The sequence below is a fragment of the Brassica oleracea genome, chromosome C4 (assembly GCF_000695525.1).
Source record: "Brassica oleracea var. oleracea cultivar TO1000 chromosome C4, BOL, whole genome shotgun sequence".
NCBI lineage: Eukaryota > Viridiplantae > Streptophyta > Magnoliopsida > Brassicales > Brassicaceae > Brassica > Brassica oleracea.
In genome coordinates this window covers 9614380-9629103 of record NC_027751.1, presented here as the reverse complement: position 1 = coordinate 9629103, position 14724 = coordinate 9614380, and the positions used below count along the sequence as shown (strand labels likewise).

General features: G+C 37.9%; 4 protein-coding genes across 5 annotated transcripts; 1 reads left to right on the top strand and 3 right to left on the bottom strand.

The window, feature by feature from the left end:
• Positions 1 to 1076: 1076 nt before the first annotated feature.
• On the bottom strand, positions 1077 to 2862 carry LOC106339392. The gene is made up of 3 exons (XM_013778189.1): positions 2092 to 2862; positions 1958 to 2005; positions 1077 to 1571 (listed from the first exon to the last, which is right to left on the bottom strand). Exons 1-3 carry the CDS (start codon positions 2696 to 2698, stop codon positions 1273 to 1275), a joined length of 954 nt encoding a protein of 317 aa, XP_013633643.1. The 5' UTR covers positions 2699 to 2862; the 3' UTR covers positions 1077 to 1272.
• Positions 2863 to 3901: 1039 nt separating this feature from the next.
• On the bottom strand, positions 3902 to 6162 carry LOC106340002 (mitotic spindle checkpoint protein BUBR1-like). Its single transcript, XM_013778865.1, has 11 exons — positions 5901 to 6162; positions 5769 to 5828; positions 5552 to 5696; positions 5287 to 5444; positions 5115 to 5199; positions 4968 to 5037; positions 4835 to 4886; positions 4590 to 4755; positions 4421 to 4506; positions 4253 to 4339; positions 3902 to 4170 (listed from the first exon to the last, which is right to left on the bottom strand). The coding sequence occupies exons 1-11, from the start codon at positions 6095 to 6097 to the stop codon at positions 4107 to 4109; spliced, it is 1170 nt and encodes a 389-aa protein (XP_013634319.1). The 5' UTR covers positions 6098 to 6162; the 3' UTR covers positions 3902 to 4106.
• A 3264-nt stretch (positions 6163 to 9426) lies between these two features.
• Positions 9427 to 11314, top strand: LOC106336867. Its single transcript, XM_013775831.1, has 2 exons — positions 9427 to 10720; positions 10798 to 11314. The coding sequence occupies exons 1-2, from the start codon at positions 9594 to 9596 to the stop codon at positions 11153 to 11155; spliced, it is 1485 nt and encodes a 494-aa protein (XP_013631285.1). The 5' UTR covers positions 9427 to 9593; the 3' UTR covers positions 11156 to 11314.
• A 612-nt stretch (positions 11315 to 11926) lies between these two features.
• Positions 11927 to 13705, bottom strand: LOC106339422 (protein OS-9 homolog). Of its 2 annotated transcripts, none has more exons than XM_013778225.1 (8): positions 13545 to 13705; positions 13392 to 13468; positions 13118 to 13321; positions 12965 to 13039; positions 12772 to 12863; positions 12618 to 12684; positions 12440 to 12546; positions 11927 to 12212 (listed from the first exon to the last, which is right to left on the bottom strand). In XM_013778225.1, exons 1-8 carry the CDS (start codon positions 13636 to 13638, stop codon positions 12086 to 12088), a joined length of 843 nt encoding a protein of 280 aa, XP_013633679.1. In that variant the 5' UTR covers positions 13639 to 13705; the 3' UTR covers positions 11927 to 12085. The 2 variants fall into 2 exon arrangements, with proteins under 2 accessions (XP_013633679.1, XP_013633680.1); XM_013778226.1 differs by having other exon boundaries at positions 13118 to 13285.
• Positions 13706 to 14724: the final 1019 nt, after the last annotated feature.

Here is a 14724-nt window from a genome sequence, read left to right as displayed (position 1 = left end):
ATTTTATGACTGTTAGAGAGTCCTTGGTCGAGCCTATAAAGCTCTAGTCTTTGTTTCATTGTAAACCACCCCATTTTGAAAGTAAAGAATTATTCAGTTTTCTAATTTTCTTAAAACTATTGTTCTAAGTCTTTTGAGCTTGTGTGAAGCAACTCCAAAGCACCTTGACTTATCAAGGCTCCTTTCCATAGAGTCTTGTGGCGTCCTCAATCCCCCATCCTTCCATTCCAATTCGTTTGCCAAGCTTGAGAGTGATACACATCCAGCAAGCAAAGCACCATCTCAATCCACTTCAATCATCAACTGATTAGGCTGAGAGTGTCACACGACTAGCAGCCTAATTCCATCCTATCTATCTTTATTTATCTTGTTTTATCATATTAGAAATCATATCTCATTTGTTTTTGCATTTGTTTTCAGGATCATAACTTGCATTCCATCATATCGCCCATCCGATCATATCTTTGGTCGATCCATCAAGCTTCCATCAACCGTTTTGCCATCCCTGATTTCCAGCCTGCAACAGCCTTGTAGATTTCTTTCATATTTTAGAAAATACATTTAAATAATATAAAAAATTAAAATCCAATATATCTTAAATTCTCAAAATTCACAAATAAAGATAATATAACATATAAATTTAAATATTATATGACCAAATATTAAAACTAATATGGAAATAGTTCGGTCTAGATATTTGGACGAAGAACTAGCAGATATTTAAAGTTCCGATGTTTTGAGTATTTTTGGCTATTTCACACATTTTCTTTAGTTATTCTGATGTTTTTAATATTTCCAGATCTGTTGGTGTATTTGACTAATCTTGGTCCAGTTTTATACTATACTTTGGATCGGTTTCGTTCGGTTTTTTAGATCCATCCCAGCTCTAGGTAAAACAAAGTCAGATGATGTCCTACAATTGTATGAATCGCCATGTTTATATAACATGCCTGAATTAGCGTCTAAAGGGCAGAACAAAGACATTTGATGTCCTAAAACAGTATAAATCTCCATCTCTTATTAGTTTTTTTTTAAAGATGTCTGAATCAGTGAAAAGGGTAAAATGAAGACAAAACTGATGTCTAAAACTATATAACTCTCCATGTTGATATAAGATTTGCTATAGAGCCTCTTGTGGTGGCATCACATCGATATTCAATCAACAATGGTGGTAAATAAGAAACAAAAAAAAAAAGAGAGAAGAATAATAATGAGAAGTAAAGTTGAACCAATATTCGACGAAATGTACATATATATAATGTATTACTATATCTATAACTTATCTGCGATTTTTGCCACAGCATCTGCGAGCTTGTTGAGAACAGCGACTAAGTTATCACCATGATCTTTTCTTTGCTCTCTGTCTAGCTTTAAGTTGGTATTCTGAACTTCAAGCTGTGCCGCCAATAACTGCCCGTTTCTTTCTAGAATCTCTATCAACTGGTCCTGCCTGCTCTTTGTTGCTTCTCCTTCTTCATCACCACTGGATGTTCGTTTACGCTTTCTCTCTTCTTGAGATGTCGATGCAGCTTCCGGGTTTGCTGCTTCTGGATGTTTCTCTTTCATTCCACCTTCAATAACAAAAGACAAACTTTTACGTGAAAAAACAAAATAATGTAGAGCCTTCAACATAAACAAAAAAGATCATAGTTAATAACTTAATATAAGTACGTAGTCAAAAGAAATAGACCAGAGCAAGCAAGATCACAGCTAATTTATTTTACAATATGAAACCATTCTCCTACATAAGTACGTAGTCAAAAGAAACTTTAGAGCTCTTGCACTTGTTTAGGATAAGAGCGTGTAGATCAAGGTTTAAGACTATGTAATAGATCAGAGCAAGCATGGAAATGAGAAACACAGAGAGATAAACATTTATACGGTGTTCTTTGCAAAGCACTAATTGACACGAGCAATCTAATTTTTGCTAGAATATAAAAAAAGACAAAACACAAACCTTGATCTGCTGCTTCACAAGCTGCTTGTTTCTCCTTGTCTATAACATCTTTATTAAAAAAAAAAATGAACTTTATTAAATTGAGACTTCACGATAATGAACATGTAAAGTTTTGAGTTTGATCTCAGTTTTACCTATAAGTGACTTAGGCGCCGAAGCGGAACTCAACTTCTCCACACTCCTCGCCGGCTCCTCAGCCGACGTCGACGCCGGAGCCAAGCCAAGCGCAAGAACCGGATTCGCCGGAGGAACAACGCCGCCGTCTACAATATCGTAAACCTCTTTATCGAAAAAACCAGGAAGCTTCCTCTCACGGCGAACATCGTTCCTCATCACCCAATACGACCCCGCCTCCTCCTTAACCTGAGACTCCCACTCCTTGATCTTCTTGTAATCTCCGGCGAGATTGCTCCACCTTTTCCGGCACTGAACCGGCCCTCGGTTCACGCCGTGACGCCTGCAGTACGACGACACCGACGCCCACTTGGGCTCCATTTGACCCGACCCGAGCGCCATACCCGCCGCTCTCCCTCGCCGGACTCTGTTCTCCGCCACTCTCTTCCCTTGGATCAGCACCAGGATCTCCTGTCTCGTCCAGCGTGGCAGCCTCGCCGTCTTGACGCCGTCATCTCCGCCTTCGTTAGGCGGGGTAGTGGTAGTATTATTATTCTCCCCACCGCCGTTAACGTTACCGTCACCGTCAAAGACGTTCACTCCCCGCCCCAACGGTTCCAGAGCCATCGAAACGGGATGTTATTACTTAAATCCCGTTTTGGTTATGGCACGTGTAGAAACGGGCTTAGATTCAACGGCGTTATGGCGAGAACATCCCCGTCACGGCGTTTGCGGCGGGGAGAGAGTGCTTATGAAGGAGGAGAAGGATTTGTTTTGTGGAGATACTAATGACTTTTTATGTATAAAAATCTATAATATTATTTTTAATTTGGTAACTGTAGATATATTGACCCTTAATTTCTTCTTTATTTAATCTCGGCCCTTAACACATGCTTAAGGTTCATGTTGATTTGTTGAATTAAGGGCATATAATCAAGTAGATGGGTAATCTTTAATTATTTACTCCAGTTAGGGGATTACTTGCTTTGATTGGGGCTATTTCCTGATTTCTTTGACACATCACTATCATCATCACCTTCTTTTCTACGGCCAAGATTCAATTATTATTGATCTAATCATAAATATTCATGTCATATACGTAAGCCTCAGTTGAGATTTACAATATTTTCATACACATGAAATAATTCATCAAGATTAACCTAACTCATATAATTTGCCTTTTGTTTATTAAAATATGAAATCTCTATTGAGTGGTATATGTTAGTTAAGTAGCAAATATAAAAAGTATTGGCATAGAGAAACCCCTTATAAGCCCTAAAAGGTAGAGTTACAATATTCAAAAATGAAATTCACAATATTTTTATACTCATGAAAGATTTTTCCAAGATTAATCTAACTCATAAAAAAATTGCATTTTTATTTTATTAAAATCTCTATCGAGTGGTTATATGCTAGTTAAGTATAGAGGAACCCCTTAAAAGCTCTAAAGGGTAGACAATGAAATGAAATGATGCCCCTACCACTAACTCCAAATAAAATTCCCCAAGAGGTTTTCTCTTCTTCTCATTTTCCCTTGTTTACCACTCAAAGTCTATCTCCTAAATCGCATCATTGGTTCTTAATCATTTCTTAAAATGACTATTAATGCTTTGATTACGCCCCCTCCCATCTGCTTAAGGCCAACTCGTTTTTTCTTCTAGCATTGAGTTGTTGTTTTTTTCTGAGAGCAGTGCCCAATCAAATTATTCTTTTGTAATTTGTACCCATTACGCATCTATTACAGTGAAACTTTAAATAACGTTGACTATAGTGATTCCTTAATTTAAAACAAACATACAGTGAATAGCACATAAACTTTCAAGGAGGAGATGTTAAGTAACGAACTGGAATCAATTAAAGAACTCATAAGTTTAAAGAAACATGATAAAGCTCATCATAGTACATAAAAATATCAGTACATCACAAAAACAAATCCAAACATGAAAAAAAAATACAAGGAGCTTTATAGACAAAAGCTCAAAGCTCAAACTCAGAAGATCGTGTCTGTTATGCTTGTTGGTAGAGATGAACATTATCATCGTAAGAAGCTGTTGGGTGGGAAATGTCTTAGAGGGTTCTGTCTAAGCAGCTCTGTTTCTCTACAGTTTTTTTGAAAAAAAAGTAAACATTGTTAGTTTGATTGTTTTGGTGAATGAATCAAGAAGAGGAGTTAATGCTTACTTCTTAATCTCACGGCCATCGTTAAGCGGCAGAGCGTTTGATGATGATGAGTTGGTTTCGCTCTTAGTCTTCTTCTCTCCTCCCTCTCTGCAATTTCATAATAAAAAAAAGTCAGTAACAAAACATCTGTGTCTTGCTTCGAAAACATTCATATTTTGTCTAACTTACTCTGTACATTCTTCTTCTTCGTCTATAAAAACCTCAAAGGAGGAAGCAGTGGCTGCAGGTGTTCTCACAATAGGTTTCTGAGGAACCTGTGAGGATATATAAAAATGCAGCTAAGTAATCAGAGTGTAACTTAGTTTTGTTGTGGAGATTATTAGAGCAGAGTCAAAACCTTGAATGTTTTCCATTTTCCAGGTAAAGCATTGTTTTCTTTGTTCCTCTCTGCTCTGCCTCCAAGCATGAGCCAAGAACCATACTCTGGTCTTGACTTGTCTGACTCTTGTTGTTGATTCCCCGATGTAGTGTCTGTGTAGATAGATAAAGGTACCTTGGATGATCTGCACAGATCATATTGAGTTTGCACAATAAGTTAAAAGAGTTTTGCTGAAGCTTGTATATGCTTAAAGAATCACTTACTGATTCAGCTTTGGTTTCTTGGCTTGTGGTCCTAAAGCCTGCCTTCCTGCATCTAGACAAAACATTGTCACGTAAGAGAGCTTATCAAAACGTTTCAATGATGTCCAAAGGTAAAAGTTAATGTGACACTCACTATTGTTATCTACCCTAGACAATACAGTGCCAAAGCTTCTTGACGGCATGTCATTATTCTCCTTTGGTTCCTGCTGGTAAGGTGGAAACATTAAGCATCAAGTAGACAAAAACATAAGGCAGCTTACAAACAGAAGAAACCTCTTACTTCATCAGCTGTGTTGGGCCTTGTCATAGTCCTCACCATGAACTTCTTGTAAGCATCATTCAACTTCTCCACAGGCTTTGCGTTTCTGCACATAAAGTCCCCACACTCTTTCAATCAACCCATGTCACAAAAATCTGAAATATAAGGAGGACCAAAATGTATCACACTATACCTAGAGACTCCGAGATTGAAGATCTCATTAGCCGTTTTCACCTTAGACTTAAACTCCATGTGCAAGGCGTAAGCAATGTAGTACAAAGCATGTGTCTTTCCAATCTCATTAACCTCCAGAAACTTGTAAATCACTTCCGCATCAGCACAATGCTCAGCCTTTCAAAAAAAAAGATTACCACTTTTCATTTAGTACTATACTCCTCAATACAAAGAAAGATCATTGAAGGAGAGCTAAAAGAGAGAGAGAGAGAGAAAGCATTTACATATTCCAACCAAACTTTGAGATAACGGAGATCATCTTTGTAACGCTGGGAGTGCCAGAACTTTCTCACGCACTGCTCGTATATCACTAACAGTCCCGAGCACTCTCCACCTGGTGGAAACGCCTCTTGTACCCATTTTATACACCTGAAGCAAAAGCTCGGATTGGTTTAAGAATCTCTCTATTCACGATAAAGTTACAATTTTTCAAGAACTCACTGGATCCAGGGAAAGAGAGGGTCATCGCCAGCGTACTCATCGATCTCCTCAATCAACTTCCTGAATCAAGCAGACAATTAGAATTGAAACCCCAAAGAGAGCTATAGATGTGAAGAAAGTTGAAAGCTTTACCTCCGTTTCTCGACGAGGGTCTTCCTTAATTGGTGGTCGGTGTGAGATTTGAGAGCGTGGTTGAGGAGACGAACGTTGCGTCCTCTCTTGAGAGGCCTGACGTTCTCCTTGAAAAGCTCCCACTCGTGTCCCGTCTCTTGCTTCGAAGCGAAGAACTCTGATTCTGGATCTGAGATCTCAACCCTCCTTTCCGCCATAGAGAGATGTTTGTTTCTTTCTTCTTCGCTAGAAAATTTTGAAATCTTTAAGGGAATATAGCCGTTAGGTTTCTCGATGAGTGCTTCCACAGCTTTGATATAAAGCGCAGAGGGGGAGCGTGTATGTGGGCCCACGTTTTGATGGGCCTAATTTAGATGGGCTAGGATTTGCTTTTTTTAATAGTTCGTTGCATTTATTGGTGGTAACGGCATTTGGATTTGTATATAATTGTTTTTCGTGGCTATCAGGCTAATGTGATGTTGGAGTGATTGATTGGTGGTCAGTTAGATCCGTCGTCATAGGCTATGGAATATGCTTTGTTCACAATAAATAAGAGAATAACAAAGGGAGTGAGAGTGTGACTATAAATTAAGGGCCCCATAGCCTAAAAATGCTTACGCTGAGTAAAGTGCATAGCAAAGTGCTTTTACTTAGATAATTAGTTGACAAATAGAATACAGAATCATCAAAATCTGATCAAAAAATGTATGAACTTGGATTTGATAACACTGGATAACGGACATAGCCACAAACATTAAATAAGTATGTGGAAAATAATGAGAAAGTCATTTAACAAAAAAAAAAAAATTCTCTATTAAACCTGTAGATGGCAATTTTATACTAATCGAAGGTAAAATGATTGAACATGTATTGTTACTTTACCCAAAAAAAAGATTGGCAAAAGCTTGCAGATTTGCGATAAACAAATTATCATTCGGTGGTTTACTAATTTTCCATAACACCTATCAGAGCCAAATTTAAGAAGAAGATGTAAGCATGTTAGATTTTTACCATTTTTATTTGTCTTACGAGCATTTACCTTGGAAGCTAAAACAGTTTTACCACAAGATTCACTTTGTCGGTCACAAGTTTCCACAACGAATGATCAAACAAACACATTGCGTTTTACACGACAATCTCAGTATGCTAACTTATGATGGCCAATCTCATAATGAAGGTTTCGTATAAAGGACTATTACTTGTGGTTGGAGTTGATTGTAACAACGTCGACCGACACGATTGTGAAAAGATTCTAAAAAACGTTGACAGCAAGAAAAATAAACTCAAAATAAAAATAATATGGCGAAAATAACAATAAAAAGAAAATAACAATAAAAAGAGTACATGGTATCCTTCAGTTTTGCAATGTGACACATGGTCTCTCCTTTATTGACGTTTACGTTTGAAGAAAAAAGTGAAGTCTTAACTGTATTTAGCTATGATTATCAAACGGAATAAACATGCAATCATATTCGCATTAAATTTGCATATGCTTGTTAATATTAAAACATAAACTATTTGCCGTGCACTCCTAAGTCTCAGGAGTTTCATAATTAGACGAAAACATCATGTTTATAATCGATTCAGGGATCATGAGAATCTAAACACTAGATTAAAAGAAATGTACTTATGGCGAATGTTATGTTTAACCCTTTTTGTTATATTGGAGTTTAAACATGGCATCAACTTTTGACCTACAATCTTTTCTGTAACAAGAGATTCGTTGTCTAATCAAATACGTCAAATACTCTTTTCGGGTTTAAGATGCTAAGAGAGTTCACAATTTCATTAAACTATCTACTACATGGGTCTTTTGGTGTCCATCCTGGTACTTGCAGCTTTCTCAAATTGATATGTAGAGCAAAATTTCGAAAGAACAAGGATTAATGACTGATTGACTCTCGAATTTAGACTTTCAATAATAGCAAGTCAGTAGATATAGGCTAATCAAATATTAAACGAATACAACAATAGATAACAAGCTGAACAACCAATGTACAGTTATAGATGATACATTTTAACTGGTTAGACAACTAAGCGCCATGATTAATAATGTAGTGTAATGGAAGGACACAAGCCACCATGAATTAGTTATACCTTTTTTTTGTAAAACATTTTAACAAATTTCTATATTTGACTCCAAATGCTATTATGCATGACATTATTTTTCAAATCACTTTTGTTTTTAGACAAAAATTAATTACTACTTATTTCATATTTAAAAACATTTTTTATATTTTATACACATAGAAACTAACAGACTAATCACTAAAAAAACGTTTTTGGTTCAAATTGTGACATCTATCTTAACCTACTCAATTATTTCGTGAACTAACTTAAAAAATATGTTTTAGAGTTTTTTTATTTTGGAGGAAAAGATAAATAAAAATAAAAGAATACAATAGAAATGGTATTATAATAAATTCTGCTCAAAATTATTAACAAAAACAAAGTCTAGTAAAAAAAACTATCAACGAAAACTTAAATATAGCTTCATTCAGACTTGGATCTAGTAGCTTAAACATGGATGTGACCGTGGGACTGGACCTTCAATGTAATATTTCGACAACAAACAAGGTGATTGCTATTATTGCTCACGAACTTCATGATATATTTATTAGAGTTAGATTTTTGAATTTGTCACATTGAACTATTGTCAGTTATCAATACCTCTCTCTTGTAAATATTCCTTCCATTCCATTAAGATAACTTTTTTTTACAAGCAGAGAGTTTTTGTGTTTTTATGAAATAGTTGTAAATTTCAAAACAGTTAATTGATCTTAAAGAATTATTATTGGTTAAATTTTTTGAAATCACATAAAACAATACATTTATTATAGTGATGTATTGTATTTTCTTAATATATATGAAAATATTTTAAAAAATTAACTCTATGAAATGAAAGTAGTAGAATACTTTTAAATGAACTGGTCCTGTGCTATAGGTTTTTCAAAAAATTTCTGTGAAATTTGTTTTCTCGTTTCAAGTTTTCAGATGTAAATTTGGATTATAAATTTACAGCATCATTAGTAAAACGGATAAACACTTTATATAAACTCAGATCGTTTATATAAATTTAATTTTAATTTTATTTGTTTTAGAACTATCAGTCATCAACAACACCATTCCATCTTGAGATTTGAGTATGCTATACATTTTTCAGTTAATTAGTCAGGCGGAATCTATTGAAAAGAATTTGCAAACTTTTTTTTCTTTTTATCTTTTGACTGCAAATTAACTAATTCTTTAACAAAATCTACCCCATTTCTTTTTCACTTTTTTTCTTCTCAAAAACTCTTTTAACTTTTTCTTTGTTACTCTTTTAGTAACTTTTCATTCCCACTGGTAAACTTATAAAAAAAAAACAAATCATCAGAGTTAGCACCGTTACGCCAACCTGGCACAAATCAAGGGTCCCACAAGGCGATCAACTGGGAGCCAGCACTGGAGACGATCCAACTTTACGATTAGGTGCGGTGTCGTTTTCGTAAATAACTATCGATCCAAGGGCATTTATAACAACAACCTCCACACCACAACACTAGACAATTTAACTCATTAGACAGCCACGAGTCCCTCTACAATCAAAAACGCCGTGTCGGCAAAGCTACTATAGTCACTTCTCTCTGACGCTTGTCGTCACACTAATATTTTAATTAAATTTATCTCTAAACCAAAACGGCGCGTTTTAGTCTCACCGTCGCCGCCAAAACAATGCGGAAAGAAATATTACCGCCGGTGACCACCACCACCGTGAAATTCCTCGAGAAGAAGCCGTTAGTCGCTACATTGCTAGCTCTCTCCCTCGTCATGATCATCTGGAACCTTCCTCCTTACTACCACAGCCTCATCTCCACCGCCCGTCCCTGCTCCGCCGCCTCTCCCAGCTCCCTCACCACCACCACCATACTCTCCTCCTCCTCCTCGCCTGAGAACTTCACCACCTCTCTCGCCGCCACGCCGGTAGTTTCTGTCGATTCAACCCCGTCAGATCCGAACAAACGCGTTTTCAAACCGTTCGGAAACGCGGCGGCGCTGTTCGTCCTCATGGGAGCTTACCGCGGCGGACCGACGACGTTCGCCGTCGTCGGCCTCGCCTCGAAGCCGATCCACGTCTTCGGGAAGCCGTGGTTCAAGTGCGAGTGGCTATCCACCAACGGAACCTCTCTCCGAGCCAAAGCGGTTAAGATTCTCCCGGACTGGGGATACGGCCGCGTCTACACCGTCGTCGTCGTCAACTGCACATTCCCCTCAAACCCCAACTCCGACAACTCCGGAGGCAAGCTCATGCTCAACGCCTACTACAACGAATCCCCCAAGCTCTTCGAGAGATTCACGACCCTGGAAGAGTCCGCCGGATCTTACAACGAGTCCAGATTCTCGCCGCCGTATCCCTACGACTACCTCTACTGCGGCTCGTCGCTCTACGGGAACGTGAGCTCGTCGCGCATGAGGGAGTGGATGGCTTACCACGCCTGGTTCTTCGGAGACAGATCGCATTTCGTTTTCCACGACGCCGGCGGTGTTTCGCCGGAGGTCAGGGAGGTTCTCGAGCCGTGGATTCGAGCCGGGAGGGTCACGCTTCAGGACATTAGGGATCAGTCTGAGTACGATGGTTACTACTATAACCAGTTCTTGATCGTTAATGATTGCTTGCATCGGTATCGTCACGCTGCGAGATGGACCTTCTTCTTTGATGTCGATGAGTACATTTACTTGCCTGATGGGAACACGCTTGAAGCTGTTCTCAACGAGTTCTCGCGTTACACTCAGTTCACGATTGAGCAGAACCCAATGTCTAATGTTCTTTGCTTAAACGACTCAACTCAAGATTATCCCAGGTACTGCTTCTTTGAGTCCCCCTTAGCTTTCACTTTGATTAGGGTTGTGATCTTGTTTGGTGTGTCGTTGTTATCAGGCAATGGGGATTTGAGAAGATGTTATTTAGGGAATCGAGAACGAACATAAGACGCGACAGGAAATACGCGATCCAAGCCAAGAACGCGTTTGCGACAGGAGTTCACATGTCTGAAAACGTAGTAGGCAAAACGCTACACAAGACGGAGAGGAAGATCCGTTATTACCATTACCACAACACTATAACAGTGCACGAGGAGCTTTGCAGAGAGATGCTGCCTGTTTCGGCCAAGGACAATGTGACATTTTATAAGAAGCTTCCTTATGTGTATGACGACAAGATGAAGAAGCTAGTTAACACGGTTAAAGAGTTTGAGGAGAAGAAACTTGGGACGGAAGCTGTGAAGAATTTCTCATGACCAGACGTAACTTAATCCCTTTGATAAGCATTTTGTCTATAATGGTATAGTTTGTTCCCCTTTACTTGTATCAGCTTCGTTTATGTTGTGTCCTCTTTTACTATTTCATTAATAACTTTTATCAAATATTTTTTTGAACTTGTTGTGTTCTCTCGTTGAGTTTTGAACTTATAATGAAAGTCACATGACAAAAAAAAAAGAACTTATTAGTATAGTAAATCAGAGTAGTCAAGACCTTGGTCATATGAATATATATGATTGATAATACATAGTAGACTGGTGGGACACGTATAATCTGGAGGAGTGTTATGTCATTCCATAATTGATTCAATGATGGGAACTAATTGGTACAATATAAACATAACTATGAAATTATTAAAAGCAAATAAGTCAAAGCTAATTATTTGTATTATTAGATAACAATTAGTTTTCAATGTGATTCGATTCTTAGAGCATCTCTAACTCATCTTTATATTTGCCTCTATATGCTATAATAGAAGAAAATCTACTCCAACCCACCTCTATTTTTTCCTCTACAATAGAAATTGCTATTTTTTCTTATTTGGGAAAGACAAAGGTAGCTTCTGGAAACTATTAAACAAGGTCCTGAAAAGGTTTTTAGCCTTCTATGACACTTCTATTTACAGGAAAGTTTATATTTGCCTGTTTCTGGTATTGCTTTAAACAATTTTCTCATGACCAGATGTAGATGGTAAACAGAAAAAAGATTTGATTGAACAAAAATGAATGAGAAGATGTATAAGAATAACGTAAAACTTGCAATAAATTCATCTCATTCATTATTCATCAAAACAGGTTTATAAGCATGAACACTTCATCGAGTAAACACACCAACACTGGATAATATACTAAGCTCTTATATATAGTTACTGTATTAACTGTTACTCCTGTGATTCACTTAAGCGGTTTTCAAGAATCAGCAACCTTAGGTGATTCGCCTACTACTCGTTCCTCCTCGTTTCTTGTTGTGTCTTCTTCCTGCGGAATCAAATTGCAGTGGATCGTGTGTGACACTGGTTTCTCTAGCTGAAACAGCCTGCAATGCCCCCACAAGAACAACAAGTTTAACAAACCAAAGGGATCATCATAAGTTTACTATATCAACTAAATTTATGTCTCCATTTCGGACATTGTTTCAAGTTGTTTTTTGCACTTCTCTTTGGTAATTAGCATGCAAGATCAAACATATGTTTGCATTACGATAAGGTGGCAGTAAGAAACTCTCGATTGAAAATGAGACTTCAAGCAAACGAGATTACTTACGGATGCTTGCACAAGGTCGGACACTGAACAGTCAGAGCGTACTTGCAAGTGGATAGCTCGGTGATCGAAGTGACCATTGCCCTGGTTTCTGCGCAAACAAACCTCACCTGCATTGAGAAACTTTTCATGAATAAATGAAATCCTTAATTCTCAAAAATCAGCAGACACTAGGCTATACCTCGACTTCTCGAGGCGTTCCTGTAAGATCACAGGTGGTCCCATTGGTGAATATATGAGAGTGATACCTTCAAAAAAACACAAACACAACCTCTGAGATACACTACCTTGGGCTATAAAGGCTAAAACAAAAGTAGAACCACAGCTTTATATACCTCTCTTTCATAGTAGAAGCATGAGACACATTTTGATTAAAAGCAGCAGTTGCCTCTGGGTCATACTTACCCAAGGAAAACTCTTGCACAATCTACAGTCACAGGACACACAAAAGGTTATTCATAAAAACCATAGAGAGAGAGATAATCAAGAAACCACCAAAAAGGCAAGAAGATGAAAAAGCATATAAACCTTATTGACATCCTCAACGTGTAGCTGCCTTACTGACCCCAGATGACAAAACTCATAGGACCACCAACCCTCTTGCTGCACCCCAAAAAACAAAAAAAACACCGGTTCAGTTCCCGGTCAAAGAAACATGAACTCAAAAGGCCCTTGACTCACCCTGAGAAGGCATTGGTCGTTGAGTGGCTGAAGCAGCTCGTCAGGAGTCTTGATCTTGAGCTGTTTATCGGTTTCCATCAACACAGTGCTGATGTTCTGCTGCGTAGAGGTCCATCCGGTAGGAGATTCTTCCTCCTTTGGTAAGAAACATAAGAATCTGCGTCCTTGCTTGTCAAGCATCACCATAGATTCCAGATTATCACCCTATGTAGATAACATTAGATCAAACACTGTCTAGGTCAAGAAACTGTGAAGATAAGGAGATTTGATTTACCGGGTGGAAAGGTGCATCTTCGGGGAGATACTCGATGGTGTACTTTGGTTCACGATTGTTTCGGCTGAATGTTCCCACTTTTAAGAGAGAGATTGATCAAGAATCAATGGAATAATCAAATTTGATAGGGAGATTTTGAGAGAAGTCAAGTACCTAGATGAGCTGGGAAGATCTGATCGGAGGAGACATCGGAGATTGAAGAGAGTGAAATTATTAGCAGAGATAATAAGATCTGCGTGATCCTCATCTTCTCGTCGATGATTTGGGAAGCGAATAGCAATGCAGGAGACGATGTTCGTTAGAAATGTTGACTGATGAAGGTCGCTCCATTGTATTAGCTTTTGTGATACTGGACCGTATTAACTCCGGCCCATTTAAAGTTGGATTATTATGGGCTGCTTTATAAGCCCATGCTCAATTTTTAATAAAACGCTGGTTCCTGGTTCAGTCCGACCCGACCCGGGGAAATAAACACGCACTCTCATCAAAAATGGTTCTTGTTTTAAAGTCCAGTGAGATTAAAAATAGCAAAAACACACAATTTGAACAGCGTTGTAGTAGGCGTTGCAAATTTTGAACGTTTTGTTCTCGCCAAAACACAACTTGCTAACCAAAGACTCAAAGAGACTGACTGTTTTGTTCTCGCATAACGGTGGAAAACCACAGAAAATTTAAAGGAATTATTCATGTTGTGGTCTTTTCTGTGACAAATTCTTCTAAACTCATGATGCCCAAGGGTTACCAAAGAACTTACAACGTATCATAGCATATAAATACACAGCAAAATGAAAAGCTTCACTAATCTTGATGCAAGTTCCTAACATAATTGTTCAAACCCTTGTGGTAGACCACAACAATAGTAAAATGAACCCAAACAATAATAACTACAAGCAGAATCAGAAAATATACAAGTCTACGCATGTGACCAACCAACTTAAATGGTATACAAAGAATTCGAATCCAACTTATATGTTCCCACAGAAGGAAATTAAAACCAGCGAACGAAGTTTCAGATTCGATTCTCAAACCTCACAATGCATTAAAAAAAAAACCTTCAAAAGCAGCGATTTAAGTTTTGATTCTCATATGCTTGATGCCCACTGCGAAAACCAAACCGGTCACCGAGTTTGGTTAGTGGTGCCAATTCTTTAAAACATTTTTCGATTACAACGTCAAAATAAGAGTAGTTATATAGCACAGGTTTATTAGATACAAGTCCATTGCATTGCTTGTCTGGTTATTATGGTTACCGACACTCGAAGATTCCAAAGGCTTTCATAGCTCAGTTGGTTAGAGCACCCGTTTAGTAAGCGGGAGGTCTTGAGTTCAACTC